At 30.0% G+C, this 20,101-nt stretch overlaps 1 protein-coding gene and 1 long non-coding RNA gene across 5 annotated transcripts in view; one reads left to right on the top strand and one right to left on the bottom strand.

The window, feature by feature from the left end:
• The window catches only part of LOC126733755 (uncharacterized), a 196,204-nt gene that overhangs the window by 9,798 nt on the left and 166,305 nt on the right, over positions 1–20,101 (bottom strand). For all 3 annotated transcript variants that reach the window (XM_050437149.1, XM_050437150.1, XM_050437148.1), the window contains exons 2-4: positions 8,676–8,724; positions 6,397–6,532; positions 6,143–6,327 (exon numbers count right to left, since the gene is read on the bottom strand). In XM_050437149.1, the coding sequence (XP_050293106.1) occupies positions 6,143–6,327; positions 6,397–6,532; positions 8,676–8,724 (370 nt within the window). The remainder of the gene's footprint in view (positions 1–6,142; positions 6,328–6,396; positions 6,533–8,675; positions 8,725–20,101) is intronic.
• Positions 1–20,101, top strand: part of LOC126733757 (uncharacterized) — a 157,746-nt gene that overhangs the window by 68,734 nt on the left and 68,911 nt on the right. For both annotated transcript variants that reach the window (XR_007659854.1, XR_007659853.1), the window contains exon 2: positions 8,814–8,882. This is a non-coding gene — a long non-coding RNA (uncharacterized LOC126733757). The remainder of the gene's footprint in view (positions 1–8,813; positions 8,883–20,101) is intronic.

The following is a 20,101-nucleotide window of genomic DNA, read 5'->3' as shown; positions in this document are numbered from 1 at the left end:
AAAAAAATTATTCTTAATTTTGCCAAAAAAAGTCTTTCTCAAAAAATCCATGGCAAAAATGTTCATAATTTTGGTTTTTATTTTGTTTCTGGAAAACTATTGGTTATGAAAAAAAATTGCTAAAACAAAAGTTTTGAATTGAAAATGCGCATCTGATGAAATAGAAAAGCAATCTTTAAGTCCAATAGCTTTCCAGAAAATTGGATGAAATCTCTTAAATTTATTTTCCTATTTTCTTAAAAACTATTGGTAATATAGAAAATTTTCTTTAAGTATTGCAATCCTAGTCAAATATAGAACAAATCTTATAAAATCATACTTAGTCGTAAACCTCAAAATAACGAAGTTATGGAGGATTCTTTGAAAATTCTTTACAAATTTTTCGGTGGAAAATTTTAAAAATTTTTTTTAAGAAAATTACTTTTTTTCTATAATTTAATAAAGATTATTTAAAAAGCTTTAAAAAAGTTTTATAAAACATTTTTTGAAAATTTAGCAAAAAAAAGTTACGCCTAATTTTACCAAAAAAAACCGCCTGGGAACATTTTCATAATTTTGTTCTTTTATTTTTTTTCTGCAAAACTATTGGTTGGAAAAAAATTATTAATACAAAATTGGTTTGGAATTCTAATGCGCATTAAATGCAATAGAAAAATAATTTTTAAGTCCAACAGTTTTCCAGTAAATTGAAAAAAGCCTCTTAGAAGTTTTTCCTCATTTTCTCAATAACTATTGGTAATGGGTTTGCAATATGATGGATCGTTTTCTGTATTGAAATCTAAGATAAGCTCTCTGGATACAATCAGATACGTGCTAGTCAAATTGCAATTTACTGTCAAAAATAGATAAAACCGACATTTTCCTTTCATTTCGTACATTTTCCTTTATGTCTAAGGACACGTCACCTACCCCAACAACACTTTGATTTTTTATAATTTGATTGAGAGAAATGCCGTAAGGAAATAATTCTTAAATTTTCTAAAAGTTATATATCTGTATTTATAAATGTAGCGACCTACTAGCATCATTTAAAAAAAAAATAAACCAGTAATATAGTTGCGTATCAGCCGCATACTAGTAAACTTTACATGTTTTTATTACCTTATGAATGTTTAATTTATATAGAATAAACTACATATTCTACTATATGCAAGTGATTGGCATAGCAGCAACTCCAAAACACCAGACGAAAATTCAGCAAACATGGATACACTTGACCGATAGACAAACTATTTTATCAAAATACATTATTTGAATGTACAGAATTCACAGAAGATGTGATAGTTAAAGACATAAATGAAACTCCAACACTTTTGAAGTAAATATACTTGAAACTAACCTAAAGCCTGACATTCTGCCATTAGATTCAGCACCTAAAAAAAATGGGTTTTTAACCGTTAAAAAAGAAGTGTGCTGAACTCATTCTAGCTCAGAATGTCATGAGTGTATTCTGAATCCTACTGTTAAGTCAGAGTTTAAATCTGGAATGTGTTCAATAGGACGTTGTAGGAATGCAAATGAATTAATTTAAAACGACGTCTAAATGTCTGGAATAAAATTTCAAATTACAAAAAGCGTTTATACTAAATTTTCAAATTCCTAGAATTTCTGGAAAAAATAATTATTTTTTATTTATATATCTCAAAACCATAAAAAGCGCTTGAAATTCCTGAATAAAATATCTAAAAAGAGGCCAAAATGCTTGGAATAAAATAACTAATTATTCCGACTGCGTAGAAGATATACGAAAGGGTTTCAAAAGCTTAGAATGAAATGAAAATGACCTCATAATGAAATAAAATTTATAATTTCCTTAAAAAACAAAATTTTATTTATATTTAAGTTTATTTATACAGAAAATGTAAAAAAAACTTAAAATTCCTGGACAAACACATGAAAGATGTTGCCTGGAATAAAACTAAAAATAACCGTAAATGCGTGGAACTATTTCAAATATCTGGAATATATTTAACATTTTTGGAAATATCTTGGAATGATTCTGCAAAATCCTTTAATAGAATTTTATATATATGTAGAAAACAGTAAGAAACCGTTTAAAATTCTGAACGAAGAATTTAAAAATTACGTCAAAATGTCTGGCATAAAATTGAAAATGAACTGAAATTCTTGGAATAAAATAACAAAAAAGTTCAAATATCTGGAAGTCTTAACACATTATTTCAACTACTTGGAATTTGTTGAATTATTTGTAAAATGTAAGGTATAAGTAAAAGTAATTTTTGTGCATGAAAAATAGAACAATACGTCAAATTCCTGGTTCCAAATAATAAAAATAACAACAAAATAAATAACATCTTTAATAGGTGGAATTTTCTTTACAATTTTTGCATATGACTTCAAATTTTACGTGGAAAAAATTTAAAAACAATTTGAAATTCTTGGACAAACACATCAAAAATTTTGCCAAAATACCTATAAATTAAAAGAAAAAAAATTAGAAAAAAGCTCAAATGCCTAAAATAAAATAATTAATTATTTTTATAACGTTGAAAGCAAGCTTATAAAAAACGCTTTGAAAAGCCTGGAATAAAAATTACGTCAACATGCCTGGAATAAAATTAAAAATTACAAGAAACCAGGAGTATTAAAATAGGGTGTTAAACATCTGAAATTTATTTAAAATATATGGAATTGACTTTTATATCCTGGAATGTAAGCAAAATTAAACGTAGAAAAAATTTAAAATTCTAGGACAAAGACGCCAAATTCCTGGAATAAAATAACTAATTATTTTAATCGCCTGAATTACAAACTAAACGATTCCGTAAGCGTAAAATGCAATGAAAATTAAACAGAATTAGAAATTGCAAGAGAAGCCTGATAGTCCTCAAATATTATTTCAAATACCTGGTATTTATTTAAATTGTCTATGGTTTATTCATAATTATGATCAAGAACATCTGGAATTCGCAAACAAAAAGGATTTAATTTATTAAATAGTGGGTCAACAAAAGAAAAAAAGAGGGAAAATTATAAGCTTGGATAAGCTCAAAAGCGTTTGAAAAGCAACTGAAAAAAGAAAGTTGGCAAAACAAAAGGCAAAACAATTTCGAAAGAAAATTTAAAAAAAAATGCTGACAGGAAAAAATCAAAATTTCATTCAGCACCTAAAAACTTGGGTTTTTAACAGTTGAAAAAGAAGTGTGCTGAATTGGGTATGAACTGCTCATTCTTGCTCAGAATGTCATGAGTGTATTCTGAATCCTAATATTAGGTCAAAAGTTAAATTTAGAATGTGTTCCATAGGACGTTGTAGGAATGCAAATGAATTAAATTAAAATGCCTTGGAATAAAATTTTAAATTACAAAAAGCCTTTTTACCTCTGGATCTTTACGAATTTTCTTAAAATTTTTGAAAATAACATTAAAATAAAATTAAAAACCTAAAATAATTGATAATTTCCTTAAAAAACTAAAATTTTATGTATATTTAAGTTTATTTATACAGAAATTGTAAAATAAACTTAAAATTCCTGGACAAACACGTGAAAGATGATGCCTGGAATAAAACTGAAAATAACCGCAAATGCGTAAAATCATTTCAAATATCTAGAATTTAGTTGAACATTTTTGGAAATATCTTCATAAACCTGGAATGAAATTCAGAATTTTCTTCAAATAGCTGAAATTTCTGCAAAATTCTATTATAGCATTTTATATGTATATGTAGAAAACAGTAAGAAACCGTTTAAGATCCTCAATAAAGAATTTAAAAATGACGTCAAAATGTCTGGAAGTCCTAACACATTATTTCAATTATCGGGAATTTGTTTAATTATTTGTAAAATGTAAAGTATAAGTAAAAGTAATTTTTGTGCATGAAAAATAGAACAATGCGTCAAATTCCTGGACCAAAATAACAATAAAATAAATAGCATCTTTAATAAGTGGAATTTTCTTTACAATTTCTGTATATGACTTTAAATTTTAGAATATATGTACATTTTTTATATATGTAGAAAAAATATAAAAACAATTTAAAATTCTTTGACAAAAACATCAAGAATGATGCCAAAATATCTCTAATCAAAACAAAGGAATAAAATTAAAAATAAGCTGAAATGCCTAAAATAAAATTAAAAATTACAAGAAACCAACAGTATTAAAACAATATTTCAAATACTTGAAATGTCCTTAAAATTTTTATGGCTGACTTTTATATCCTGGAATATAAGCAAATTTATACGTGAAAAATATGAAAAATGCTTGATTTTTCTGGACAAAGACATAAAAAAATGCTGTCAAAATACCTATAATCAAACCAAAGGAATATAATCAAAAAGAAGCTTTAATGCTAAAAGATAAAATAACTAATCATTTTTTATAACGTGGAAGGCATATGAAAAACAGTTCCCAAAGCCTGAAATAAAAAATATGCCAACATCTCTTCAATAAATTTAAAGTTACAAGAAATCAGCGGTAGTAAAACAGCGGTTCAACCATTTGGCATTTCTTTAAAATTTATGGGATTGACTTTTATATCCTGGAATATAAGCAAATTTATACGTGGAAAATATGAAAAATGCTTTAAATTCCTGGACAGGACAGTAAAAATAACCCCAAATGCCTAGAATAAAATAACTAATTATTTCAATCGCCTGAATTACAAACTGAACGAATCCGTAAGCGTAAAATGCAATGAAAATTAAACAGAATTAGAAATTGCAAGACAAGCCTGATAGTCCTTAAATATTATTTCAAATACCTAGTAGTATTTATTTAAATTGTTTATGGTTTATTCATATGATCAAGAACATAATGGAATTTGCAAAAAAAAAGATTTAATGTATTAAGCAATTATTCGAAAGGGTCAACAAATTAAAAGACAAGGGAAAATTGTAAGCTTGGATAAGGTCAAAAGCCTTGAAAAGCATCTGAAAAAAGAAAATGGGAAATACAAAAGAAAAAATAAACAAAACATAAAAATTTTGATAGAAATGAATCAAAATTTCATAGATAAAAAATGTTGTTAAAATTGAGATAAAAATAAAGAAAATTTTCAAATGAATTTAGATTCTTCCAGTGCAATTTTACTGATCCAGGACCATATATACTTAAAGGAAGACACGCATAAGGAACAGGTTGTCAGAAAGGTATTTGGCGACAGTAAAAGTGACCATCAACTTTTTTAATTTAATGAATTTTGTTACAAGAAATCTGCAGTTGGAAAATTATGTTTTATTTGTATAAACAATATAACTCTAACTATATATAGTAAAATTTGTAATAGAACATATCATATTTATTGTATAAAGAGAATCAATCAAAAAAATGTGAATTCACGCCAAATTTGCCGATGCAGAAATATAAAGATAATGGAAATGCGGGAAAAATAAATAGAGCTACCTTTAAACCTGTTATTTTTTTAAAAATAAATTAGTTGATTAATGTTAAGCCTCCTGTTTGTTTAAAATCTAGGAGGTTATTCTCTTTTCGTTTATTTACTTATACGAACCAGTGGTATCGTCCTGAAATGGACTGAACAATCACTATAAATTTAACCTTTAGATACAATTTTGTCCCTAATATTAATCTTATTTAATTAGTTGAAAAGTATCAATAATTTAGAATAAAAAAATATTTCTATAAACCTAAATATTTAAATGGTTCTTCAGTGGCCAATCACAGTTTACCCTATAGCGTACATAAATGGACATGAATTTATCGATACCGTAATATCGATTTAAGATACAGTAATATCCAAGTTCGTTTTCACAAATTCAACAATTTCACCTTAAAGATCACGTAAATAGGCTCTAGGTATTTCTCTTATTATAAGTGTCTTATAATTAAGTGGTCTGTGGACAAGTTATAATAAGGCATTTATTCAAACCTAAGTATGATTTCAAATAGCAAATTTCCTCAGAAATTATATTGATTCTCTTTGTGACATTCATATTTCTACCGTAGTTTGTCAAGGGTTTATTGGAATTTTGCTTCTAATTATTTTTTTTTCCTGCGACTTTTCAATTATAGCTGTTTTATTACCGTTTCTGGTCGATCCTGTCACGTTTAATCCTGCTAAAATACTTTATCATCGCACTTTTTATTTAACTTATCGAAACGTTACTAGAAGGGCATTACTAGACATTGTAAATATATAGGTAAGAAATGTACTCACCATAGCACTCATGGTACCGTTCACGTTCTTCCAACAAATAAAGGTCCTCGTGTGCGGATCAAATAGGTAAAAAGCATGACTTTCCTCGGCCCTAAGGGGATTCCGATGGAATTTCGGATGAAATCCGCGTTTTTTCGCGTTCAATGGGGTGGAGATTTTGTACAGAAACGAGTCGCTCGAATCACCTGGAACAATCAAATTATATCCTAAATTAAAATTTATCATTTACTTTTAGTGATAATTTTTCCACTTACTTTTATTGATGAATATTTGCTTGCTGACTTTGTTGACGTAGACTAAGCCATTGTCGATATTAAATACGTTGGTTTTCCATACGGGCCCGAAACATCTTAGTTGGCCGTTGATGAGGCTGCACTGTTGACAAATCACCTGAAATTACACGAACAACACTCAAAAATGAACATCGACCTGGATAAATTAAGGAGTCATTGTTGATAATTGCAAAATATTTTATTGAAAAACAATTCAAATACTAGACGTAAAAAATCACATTAATTGTTTATCAATCAATCATAAACACCTATAAATAAAATGATTTTTGTGATGGCTGAATAATAGTAAGAGGAGGTGAGGCACTCGAGTTTGCTTACATTACACTTGGTATGTAGCCGTGCAATATTTGATGATCCGATTAAGGAAAAATTATAAATATTGGATTCCCAAAATATATTAGGTTAATCTAAGTGCAGTTAATCCGTTTATCAACAGGGGAATAAAAATAAATAAGGAAAGAAAATGGAAGGCATACATAAGTAAAGAAAAAGAAAAGTGTTTCATGTTGTCATTTTAATTTTGTGCAAACCCTCAAATTTGAACAATATTGTTATTTGCGCAATTGATACAAAAGATCATATAAATGTTTGGTAATAAAAATCGACTTCAAACTGTTTTATTAATTAATTTTCGATCATACAGAACTACTCTCCACCTAATTAGGTTTCTTTGGAAATAATTAGATTGTAGTGAATCATAGACTAACACTGTCCTGGATTATTTCATCATTTGATATAATTCTGATCTTTTCTTTGTCTTTGTTTTTGTCAATATGAGGAAATCTTTATGATTTAACATAAATTGGTTCATCATCAATAGTTCGACTATAACGTGTGGTCAATGTTATATTTTAAGGTTCACTTGGTTTCTTGCAGCTTCGTTAAGATTATCCAACTTCAATGCACTTATATCTTTATAATCTGGTAATCTAATAGAATTAAATAAGTTTTCTTGAAAATGTCGGAAATAGTTAATTGGAATAAAGAGGATACAGGAAGGCATGGACAGAAGGAGAAAAACGATAAGTAGTGAGAAGAAAGAAGAACAGTAAAGACTATCGGAAAAAGAAGAAGATGAAGAAAAAAATGAGAAAGAAGGCGAGAAGTGGTAATAAAAAGAATGACATAAAGTTGATTGAACAGTAAATTAAGTTAAACAAATTAAAACTAGATTCAACTGCCTGGAAAAGTTAAAAAATTATTTTAACTCTTTTGGAAAAAATTGGAAATTGTCAACTGCCTGGTATCAATAGCAAATGGCTTCAAATTAAAAAATTAAAGGCGAAGACTAAGTGATGAGTTGAAAACTAAGTTTTCCTCATTAAAAAAAAAAACAAATTTGCTTTATCAGAATTCACAAGTGGTCTTAATTACCAGTTTTTTGGACAAATCCTTGTCTCAGTTCTGTAATATCCTCGGTATCATTCTAAATTTGCGTTTTTCTATTGTGGTTTAACCAATTAAAGATGAAAACACTCAGTTTATAATAATTCTTTGGATATTTTCAATATGCGTCTAGGATATACGTCTCAGAAGAGGCAAAATCTCGAATTTTTAAGCGGATTTTCGGACATATCCTTGTCTCAGTTCTGTAGTATCCTCGATCTCGTTTTAAAATTGTGTTTTTCTATTGTGGTTTATATAATTACGTACGAAAACACTCATTTTATAATAATTCTTTGCTTATTTTTAAACTGCATTCAAGATATAGGTCTCAGACGAGGCAAAATCTCGACTTTTTAAGCAGTCTTTCGGACATATCCTTGTCTCAGTTCTGTAGTATCCTTGGTCTCATTCTAAAATTGTGTTTTTCTATTGTGGTTTATATGATTACGTACGAAAACACTCATTTCATAATAATTATTTGCCTAATTTTAAACTGCGTCCAGGATACATGTCTCAGAATAGGCTAAACCTCGACTTTTTATTCAGAATATGCGAATTATAGAAATCATTTATCTATAAGGAGGACTTAACTATACCACTTTGTATATTAACCAAAAAAAATGCCACCCGCAAAATTCTTGGTTTTCCTTGACTTTTTTCTCTTCCTACCTGAATGCACCGATACCAATTAAAAAAATTTTAATACAAAATATAATCGCTTTATTAAAAACTAATTGCCGATTATCGTTTTAATTTCACCATGTCAAGAGGCGGGTTTCAGCATATAATAATACTCGTTCGTAGAATATTTAATTATTTTTTTTTTAATTTGGGTAGTAAACCCGGGTACTTACCATAATAAGTAGGAATGCTTGAAAGGCCTTTACTGGTAGCTTTAATTTTCTGAAACAAAAAAAAATTTATTATTTATTTATTTATTTAATAATCAATAACATCAACTCAATCAATTTATAATAAATTTGTTTGTTTAGGTTTCAGACATTAACAACAATAACAACCACGAGTGCAATACCGGATATCTCGACATTCAAATAAAAACGGTATGTACATAGATGAATTTTTTTGTCACTCACCGGTTGTACTTATTAGGCATTATCACTGTGACACTTTAAATAGAAAATTAAGAAATCCGGCTGATTTTATATGAAAATTATTAATATATAAACATTTTATCGGATTACCACCACCACCACTCCTTATAAGGTTAAAGCACATATTCTTGTACATTATATATAGTGAGTTTCGACACTTTGAAAATTCCAATGTAAGTCATGACGATGATTCTTTTTTCCTGAAATCCATGTAAATGTAAGTAGGTTGTAATAAAATTTGCATATACGTTCGATATATCTTATTCTAGGTATACAAGCAAAAAGTAACTTTTTTTATTCAAGGCAGACTATGCAGATCTTCTTCTAGGTTTTTCATCAATTCAAAGAACTAAGTCTGAATCTATATTGTTTATTCCATGGCAAAGCTGTTTCTAGATGTAGCAGCTTAAAAACACTTATTTCTACAAATAAAATCAAAACTCGCATATATCTTTTTCCCTGTAGGTTCTGGTAGTTTGTGCAAATCGTCTATTTCATAATAGCTCAGCTTCTAGGTTTGTAATCTTAAATCTTTAAACTTTCCATTAATTACTTTAATAAAGAATTTTGTTTTCGTAATATTCGAGGTCCAATCTATGGTCTAGATGCCTTTTTCGATTTCTATTTGATGAAATTTGGTTTAGTTTTTACTATTAAAACCAAACTCTTAAAGTACAGACTCCTTGCTATCTCGATTCATCCAAAATCACTTCTACTAAGATATAGTGAGTATTTTATTTTGTTTCTTTTAATCGTTTTCTTATCATCGTCTCAAGATTATATAAATACCTACAAATGGAGTAAGACACAAAAATTGCCCATAAGCTCTTTGATAGTTAAGGTAATATCGGTATCATGACCAATATAATCAAAGTTGAAGATCACATAATTACCTACGATTCATAAATTTAATTTTTATAGAATCTACCGTTCTTCAGACATGGCACTTGGGGTTTTTCGTTGATTGCATCTACTCTACTAAAACTAGAATCATTAAATAAAATTAGTTTGGTTGAAAATAATTTACCTTTAAATGCTAGTAATTACTATTGTACCCTAAGTTCAATACTATTAAAGATATGTTCGATTATAAGCTAAATGTCTCATTCAAAGAGGTTAGGATAGGAAAATTGCTTCTATCTTCTTTGATAGTCGATATACTGTCATAAGTATTATGAACAAAGTTGAAAAATAGGTCGTTAGCTACCACACTCTATCAAAATTATTTTTATAGAATAAACCGTTCATGAGATATCATCATTTAAATTTTGCGCCAAGTCAGCAAGCTCTTACTGCGTTACACTGGGGGGTTTCTGGTTCATAACTTCTTATCTACTCATGCTAGAGTTATGGAATAAACTCTGTTTGATTACCAATGATTTATTCTTAAATAATGATAATGACTACTGGACTTCTACATCTCATACTTTTGAAGATATGTCAGATATTAGAGGGAATGTCCTGTTCAAGGAGGCTAGGATATAAAAACTGCTTCTATCTTCATTGATAGTCAATATACTGTCATATGTGTTATAAACAAAATTGAAGAATAAATGATTATTTACCACATTCTATCAAAATTATTTTTATACAATCCACCGTTCATGAGATATCATCATTTGAATTTTGCGCCACGTCAGCAAGCTCTTGTTGCGTTACACTGGGGGTTACTGGTTGATAACTTTTCATCTGCTCATGCTAGAGTTATGGAATAAACTCTGTTTGATTAACAATGGCTTATTCTTAAATAATAATAATAACTACTGGACTTCTTTATCTCATACTTTTGAAGATATGTCAGATATTAGAGGGAATGTCCTGTTCAAGGAGGCTAGGATATAAAAACTGCTTCTATCTTCATTGATAGTCGATATACTGTCATATGTGTTATAAACAAAATTGAAGAATAAATGATTATTTACCACATTCTATCAAAATTATTTTTATACAATCCACCGTTCATGAGATATCATCATTTGAATTTTGCGCCACGTCAGCAAGCTCTTGTTGCGTTACACTGGGGGTTCCTGGTTGATAACTTTTCATCTGCTCATGCTAGAGTTATGGAATAAACTCTGTTTGATTAACAATGGCTTATTCTTAAATAATGATAATGACTACTGGACTTCTACATCTCATACTTTTGAAGATATGTCAGATATTAGAGGGAATGTCCTGTTCAAGGAGGCTAGGATATAAAAACTGCTTCTATCTTCTTTGATAGTCGATACACTGTCATATGTATTATAAACAATATTGAAGAATAAATGATTATCTACCACATTCTATTAAAATTATTTTTATAGAATTAACAGTTTATGAGATATCATCATTTAAATTTTGCTTTACGTCAGCAAGCTCTTGCTGCATTACAGTGCTGGTTTTTGGTTGATAACTTTAGATCTGCTTATGCTAGAGTTATGGAATAAAGTCTGTTTGATTAACAATGAGTTATTCTTAAATATTGATTATGATTACTAGACTTCTACATCCCATACTTCTGAAGATATGTCAGATATTAGAGGGAATGTCCTATTCAAGGAGGCTAGGATATAAAAACTGCTTCTATCTTCATTGATAGTCAATATACTGTCATATGTGTTATAAACAAAATTGAAGAATAAATGATTATTTACCACATTCTATCAAAATTATTTTTATACAATCCACCGTTCATGAGATATCATCATTTGAATTTTGCGCCACGTCAGCAAGCTCTTGTTGCGTTACACTGGGGGTTACTGGTTGATAACTTTTCATCTGCTCATGCTAGAGTTATGGAATAAACTCTGTTTGATTAACAATGGCTTATTCTTAAATAATGATAATGACTACTGGACTTCTACATCTCATACTTTTGAAGATATGTCAGATATTAGAGGGAATGTCCTGTTCAAGGAGGCTAGGATATAAAAACTGCTTCTATCTTCTTTGATAGTCGATACACTGTCATATGTATTATAAACAATATTGAAGAATAAATGATTATCTACCACATTCTATTAAAATTATTTTTATAGAATTAACAGTTTATGAGATATCATCATTTAAATTTTGCTTTACGTCAGCAAGCTCTTGCTGCATTACAGTGCTGGTTTTTGGTTGATAACTTTAGATCTGCTTATGCTAGAGTTATGGAATAAAGTCTGTTTGATTAACAATGAGTTATTCTTAAATATTGATTATGATTACTAGACTTCTACATCCCATACTTCTGAAGATATGTCAGATATTAGAGGGAATGTCCTATTCAAGGAGGCTAGGATATAAAAACTGCTTCTATCTTCATTGATAGTCAATATACTGTCATATGTGTTATAAACAAAATTGAAGAATAAATGATTATTTACCACATTCTATCAAAATTATTTTTATACAATCCACCGTTCATGAGATATCATCATTTGAATTTTGCGCCACGTCAGCAAGCTCTTGTTGCGTTACACTGGGGGTTACTGGTTGATAACTTTTCATCTGCTCATGCTAGAGTTATGGAATAAACTCTGTTTGATTAACAATGGCTTATTCTTAAATAATAATAATAACTACTGGACTTCTTTATCTCATACTTTTGAAGATATGTCAGATATTAGAGGGAATGTCCTGTTCAAGGAGGCTAGGATATAAAAACTGCTTCTATCTTCATTGATAGTCAATATACTGTCATATGTGTTATAAACAAAATTGAAGAATAAATGATTATTTACCACATTCTATCAAAATTATTTTTATACAATCCACCGTTCATGAGATATCATCATTTGAATTTTGCGCCACGTCAGCAAGCTCTTGTTGCGTTACACTGGGGGTTACTGGTTGATAACTTTTCATCTGCTCATGCTAGAGTTATGGAATAAACTCTGTTTGATTAACAATGGCTTATTCTTAAATAATAATAATAACTACTGGACTTCTTTATCTCATACTTTTGAAGATATGTCAGATATTAGAGGGAATGTCCTGTTCAAGGAGGCTAGGATATAAAAACTGCTTCTATCTTCTTTGATAGTCGATATACTGTCATATGTATTATAAACAAAATTGAAGAATAAATGATTATCTACCACATTCTATCAAAATTATTTTTATACAGCCCACCGCTCAGGAGATATCATCATTTGAATTTTGCGCCACGTCAGCAAGCTCTTGTTGCGTTACACTGGGGGTTCCTGGTTGATAACTTTTCATCTGCTCATGCTAAAGTTATAAAATAAACTCTGTTTGATTAACAATGATTTATTCTTAAATAATGCTAATGACTACTGGACTTCTACATCTCATACTTTTGAAGATATGTCACATATTAGAGGGAATGTTCTGTTCAAGGAGGCTAGGATATAAAAACTGCTTCTATCTTCTTTGATAGTCGATATACTGTTATATGTGTTATAAACAAAATTGAAGAATAAATGATTATCTACCACATTCTATCAAAATTATTTTTATAAAATCCACCGTTCATGAGATATCATCATTTGAATTTTGCGCCACGTCAGCAAGCTCTTGCTGCATGACACTGCTGGTTTTTGGCTGATAACTTTTCATCTAATCTTGCTAGAGTTATGGAATAAACTCCGTTTGATTAATAATGATTTATTCTTAAATATTGATCATGACTACTTGACTTCTAAATCCCGTATTTTTAAAGATATAGTAGATATTAGAAGGAATGTCATATCCAAGGAGGCTAGGATATGAAGATTGCTTCTATCTTCTTAGATAGTCTATTAACTACTATAAGTATTATAAATAAAGTTAAAGAATAGGTGATTATCTACCACATTATATTAAAATTATTTTTATAAAATGAACCATTAATGAGATTTTATCATTTAAATTTTGCGCCACGTCAGCAAGCTCTTGCTGCGTTACACTGGAGGTTTCTGGTTGATAACTTCTTATCTACTCATGCTAGAGTTATGAAATAAACAACGTTTGATTAATAATGATTTGCTCTTTAATATTAATAATGACTACCTGACTTCTAAATCCCGTATTTTTAAAGATATAGCAGATATTAGAAGGAATGTCATATCCAAAGAGGCTAGGATATGAAGATTGCATCTATCTTCTTGGATAATCGAAATACTGCCATAAGTATTATAAACAAAGTTAAAGGATGAGTAATTATCTACGAGATTATATTAAAATTATTTTAATGGAATGAATTTTTAATGAGATATCATCATTTAAATTTTGCTTTACGTCAGCAAGTTCTTGCTGCGTTACACTGGAGGTTTTTGATTGATAACTTCTAATCTGCAAATGCTAGAAACATCAAACAAACATCTTTTCATTGATAATCATTTTCTCTTGAATGTTACTAGTTACTGTTTTTCTCTAAATTCAATACTATTGGAGATATGTTAGATTTTAGGCTAAATATCTTATTGAAGAAGGTTAAGATAGGAAAATTGCTTATATCTTCTTTCACAATTGACCTACTATCATGATCATATTGACCAAAATTATAGAATTAATGAGATCTATAAAATTCTATTCAAATTATTTTTATGCAATCAACCATTCATGAGTTCTCATCATTTAAATTCTAGTTCACGTCAGCAGACTCTTGCTGCATGACACTAAGGGTTTTTGCTTAATAACTTGAAATAAACTTATATTTGATTAAAAATCATTAGACCTAAAACACTAATAAGAGAGAGTTTAACTTATTCTACAGAAATATTCGGGTTTTCTATGAGTGGCATAATTTTCTTGCTTATATAATAAACATAAGAGAAACCAGATTTCAAATATACTTATAAGCTTAAAACTGGTTGAATACACTCCAAATATTCCACTTGAAATAGTGTTAAGTGAAATTCCATTCTTATCTTTATTTAAATTTCTAAAATTAGTACCTAATAAGGCTGGCATTTTAATAAGATAAAAAAAAACCTGCACGAATTTACCTGGATTTAAGACGAAATTTAACTGGCAACTTTATGGAAATTTTCATGATATTTTTGACACTCGCGGCACAAAAGTCGAACGCTTATTGATAATGTTGACTCTTCCACTGAATTCCACGCGAAATTCGCAAGTAGGATCACAAGTAGTAGACGCCGCCATCGTGGAAAACAGATCCGGAGAAAAAAAGAACCGTCGCGACTTCCAGACTCTACGCTGATCGATACGAGAGTACCGCGACTTTCGGTGCGAATTAATAATGTCTTGGATGAAAGTTGGTGCGAAGCCCTGTTGCCACACCGATATTTTAATATTCTTCAGACATTCTCCAGGGTGATTCTCACACTGTACAAAAAGATATGTGGGTATTAGAAACTTATATAAAGGCGCTCTCCAATCAGAACCTACATGACAATATTTTCAAACAGTTTGCAATTGAAAGCATTTTTTGAATAAATTAAAGTGTTTTTTGGATACGCTTAAGACTCTCGAAAAACTTATCTTTTTTTCTAAGTAATCGATGCTAGTTTGAATTTTTTTCAAGTAGTTGTATTAGGTCCTGAAATATTTTTTTATTTGTTTTGAGCATCTATACGCATTTTAAAATTTTATGAAATGATGCTCTCTTGGTTCTTACGTCTTTGGCCTAAATACGTCAAAAAAATAACGTTTGTAAAAGAACCACATTACTCTTGAAGCATGTTTTAGGGAGGTAATGAAAAGTGAAAAATAAACTATGTCAACTGCATGGAAGAATGATGCTCATGACTCACTAAACAATTTGAAAATAAGGTATAATTTATTACTTATATGCAGTGGAAGATTTTTCTCACTTTTTACAATAATTTTTCATACCAGATGTTAACTGACTCCAAAAATCTGGAAATTTAGGAAATTATGTCAACTGCCTAGAAGAACTATTCTAGTTCCAGAATATCCTCCTAACTTACCAAAAAAATTCAGGAAAAGAATTTTTTTTCCAGGTAGTTCCAGTATTACGACTTCTTAGAGTTTCCATTATATTATATTGATAAGTATGATAATCTTCTGTTAGAGAATGTTTTTGAATTCTCTCTTTCTTTTTGTAAGCGTTTTAATTTATATATTCTTTGTGTTTATAGGTCACCTACAGGAGATATTGCTATGTTTTTGGACAAACTTGATTCTCTTTTATCCTAGTTGTCCCTACACTCTAAGGTTAGATTGGCTGGTGACTTTAATATCAACTACATTGAGGAAACCTTGCCACGTACTTCTCTTTTAAGTATTTTAAATTCTTACGACTTGAAAATGCACGTTCTTTCTCCCACACGAATAACTTCTTCATCTGCAACTACAATTGACTATTTCTGTACAAATTTTGATGACGTTTTATGCACAGTACTCCCATCTGGTATCCGACCATGAAGCTATTCTTGCTAAAATGCCATATAATACTGTATTATCTTCATCCAATTATATGTGAAGAATTTTCAGCAGGAGAAATTTCAATGCTTTTTCTGCTGCTACAGCTTCGGTAATTTGGAATGCACTTGAAACGGCTTCTGACCCACTTACTTTATTTTTTCAAGTTCTGTTTGATAAGATCAATCAGTGCTTCCCTAAAATGAGGCTTAAAACTAAAAAACGAAAACCATGGGTTACAAGAGGCCTTAGAATTTCACCTAAAAACCTCCGTTTTTTGACTAAATTATGCAAATATACCACAAATGAAAATATCTTTGTATATCATCAGAAATACCGTAGTCTGTACAGAAAGACAATTAAAGCAGCAAAATCTAATTATTATAGGGATCGCTTAAATATGCCATCAAATAGGCAAAAAGAGTGTTGGTCGATTATTAATGATTTTAGACATTGCCATAGAAAAGTATCTGAACCGGAGTTAAGACCTGACATTTTAAACGACTATTATTGTGATATACCTAATATCTTGCTCAAGGGCATTCGTAGTAACATTGATCCCTTACACTATCTTCAACAAGTGTCGGTTGAGCATTCATTTTTCTTTCATCCTGTCGATCTTACCGAAGTAAAAAATGAAATCAAACGCCTAAAAAACCATAAATCATCTGGAGCTGATGGGATATCTTCGAGGTTGTTACTCTTTTTGCCTGATTCAGCCTTAAATGCTTCAGTTTCTGCCATAAACAATTCTTTACATATTGGCATTTTTCCTTCATGTTTAAAAGAGGCAGTGGTTATCCCTCTTCATAAGGGAGGAGATTGGGATCAACCTTGTAATTTTCGTCCCATTTCTATTTTGTCTACCCTCTCTAAGATAGTTGAAAAATTTGCAAAAAGCATAATTTTGTCCCTTTTACATCATAATGGCATTTTGTCTGCAAATCAGTTTGGATTTCAAGCCGGTAAAGAGACTCATGATGCTGTTTTTAGCTTTTTGGAAAGCGTCTATGTGTCCTTGAATTCTGGAGAGTCATCGGCGGCAGTGTTTTGTGATCTATCCAAAGCATTTGACTGTGTGGATCATGGAATACTGTTGTCTAAGCTCGATAAATATGGTTTTAGGGGCGTAGCGTTGCGATGGCTTGAGTCCTATCTATCAAATCGTACTCAGAAGGTTACAGTGTCTGGGCGTTTGTCTGCTTCTAGATCCCTAAAATGCGGCGTTCCCCAGAGTTCAGTGTTGGGACCACTGTTATTTTTACTGTATGTGGATGACTTGAGTTCATTGAAACTGCAGGGCAAGGTGGTTTAGTTTGCTGATGATACCACCATACTATGGAGCCATAAAAATTCTGATTATATTAAGACTTGTATGCTTGAAGACCTTCAGATTTTATCAGGGTGGTGTGCTTCCAACAGGCTCGTGTTTAATGTAAAAAAGACGTCTATTATGGGGTTTAAGTGCGATATTCAGGGTCCGATGTTTGACGAAAATTCCCTCTTGCAGAATAAAGAGTGCTGCAAGTTCCTAGGAATTACCATTGATGGTCGCCTTCGGTTTAAAGATCATATTTAAATTTTAACTGGGAAATTATCTTCTGGATGTTTTGCAGTAAAAATGGCAAAACAAGAGCTGGGAGGGGTGGTTGCACGTTCAGTGTACTTATTGAATCTCATATTCGGTATGGCTTGCCTTTTTGGGGTTTAACCAATGGGGCTACTTAACATTGTCTTTGTTATTCAAAAAAAAGCAGTTAGATACCTGTGTTCTGCTAAGTTAAAAGATTCTTGCAAACCCCTCTTCATTTCTGAAAAAATCCTATTTTTTTTTTCACTCTTTATCTTAGAAACAGCTGCTCTTATTCACAAAATTCCCAAACTACCCTTTGACACTGGCCATTTGACTCGTCGTGTAAATGATGTTCCCCTACCTATTCCTACGTCTTCCCTTACCAAAAACTCATCAATTTACACAAGTAAAAAAATTTACAATCATGTTCCTCTATGTGTTAGACATATGTATATCGGATGTTAAGAAATTTAAAAGAGAATTAAAGACGCTTTTATTGGCTAAGGCATATTATAAGTTAGATGACTTTTTTAATGATAGGTTTTAACCTTGGACATGTTGAAAAGTTTTTTTTTCCTTTTTTCTTCTCTAGTTTTGTCAACAAGTTTACTTTTATTTAGTAATTGATTGTTTTATTTAGTTATCTTTAATTCAAGTATTTTCAAAAAGTTTGGTCTTCTTGTGTTTAATTTTGTTCATTGTTTTGTCAATTTTTTAAATTGTATTTTTGTTTTGTTTTTTTTTTTAGCTTGTAGGATGCTTGTACCCAAGATTATTCTTACGTAATATAGCACATTTTCTTTCTATCTTTCTTTCCATTTTTCCCACCAGACCTCCAGTGAGAAGTGATAGGGTAGAATGTCAAAAAGTTGAGTTTTATCCTCTTTTTTAACATGAATCTTTATCTCATATCCAGGAATCATTAACGATCACCATGCAATTATACTTGGTGCTTGTAAAGAGATTATTGAAGTTAGAAAACTATTTTATTTAAATGATTTAAGGCATTAGTGAAGAGTGAAATTCGGTAGAAACTCAAAAATGTACTTTTACCCTCTTTTTTTGACATGAATTTTCATCTCAGTCCTAGAATCCATTGACGACCTCTATGAAATTATGCTTGTCATTTGTAAACGGATTAATAAAGTAAGAGAAGTAATTTGTTTAAATGATTCAATACATCAATGAAGAGTGAAATGCGGTAGAAATTCAAAAAGTAGACCTTTACCCTCTTTTTTGTCATGAATCTTTGTCTTAGATCCTAGAATCAATACGTTCGCTATAAACCTATAATGGTCGTTTGTAAACGAGTTATTCAAGTATAAAAAGTAATTTTTTTAAATGATTCAATACATAAATGAAGAGTGAAATGCGGTAGAAATTCAAAAAATTGACTTTTACCCTCTTTTTTGACATGAATCATTATCTCAGACCTCAGAATCATTGACGACCACTATAAACGTATACTTGTCGTTTGTAAACGAGTTATTTAAGTATGGAAAGAAACTTTTAAAAATGGTTCAAGATATTAGTAAAGAGTGAAATGCGGTAGAAACTCAAAAAGTAGACTTTTACCCTTTTTTTGACCTAAATCTTTATCCTTGATTCAGGAATCATTGATGATTGCTATGAAATTACACTTGTCTTTTTTAAACGGATCAACGAAGTAAAAAAAATAATTTTTTTAAATGATTCAATACATCAGTAAAGAGTGAATAGCGGTAGAAAGTCAAAAAGTGGACTTTTACCAATCTTTTTGACATGAATCTTTATCTCAGTCCCAAGATCCATTGACGACCCCTAGGAAAATATGCTTGTCATTTGTAAATGGATTAATAAAGTAAGAAAAGTATTTTTTTTAAATGATTCAATACATCAATGAAGAGTGAAATGCCGTAGAAAATCAAAAAGTGGACTTTAACCCTCTTTTTTGACCTGGGATCATTCATGATTGCTATGAAATTACACTTGTCGTTTGTAAACGGATTAACGAAGTAAGAAATGTAATTTTTTATAATGATTTAAGACATGAGTGAGGAGTGAAATGCGGTAGAAACTAAAAAAGTGCACTTTTACCCCATTTTGACGAATGAGTGAGTGCCTGGCAAAATTTAATATATTTTCCTTGCTATTATAGCTAGGTGGGTGATTCGAAGATTGTTATATAGAGAAATAACACTTTTTCTAAAGTTCCTATAAATTTATTAGAAAACTATTTGTTGCATAGATATTCGTTATATCTTTTATATCACATAATCTCTACAACTTAGATGCGCTA

Source organism: Anthonomus grandis, chromosome 3, assembly GCF_022605725.1.
Source record: "Anthonomus grandis grandis chromosome 3, icAntGran1.3, whole genome shotgun sequence".
In the NCBI taxonomy this organism is placed as follows: domain Eukaryota; kingdom Metazoa; phylum Arthropoda; class Insecta; order Coleoptera; family Curculionidae; genus Anthonomus; species Anthonomus grandis.
The sequence above is the reverse complement of the archived record's forward strand: the minus strand, read 5'-3'. Positions and strand labels throughout refer to the sequence as shown.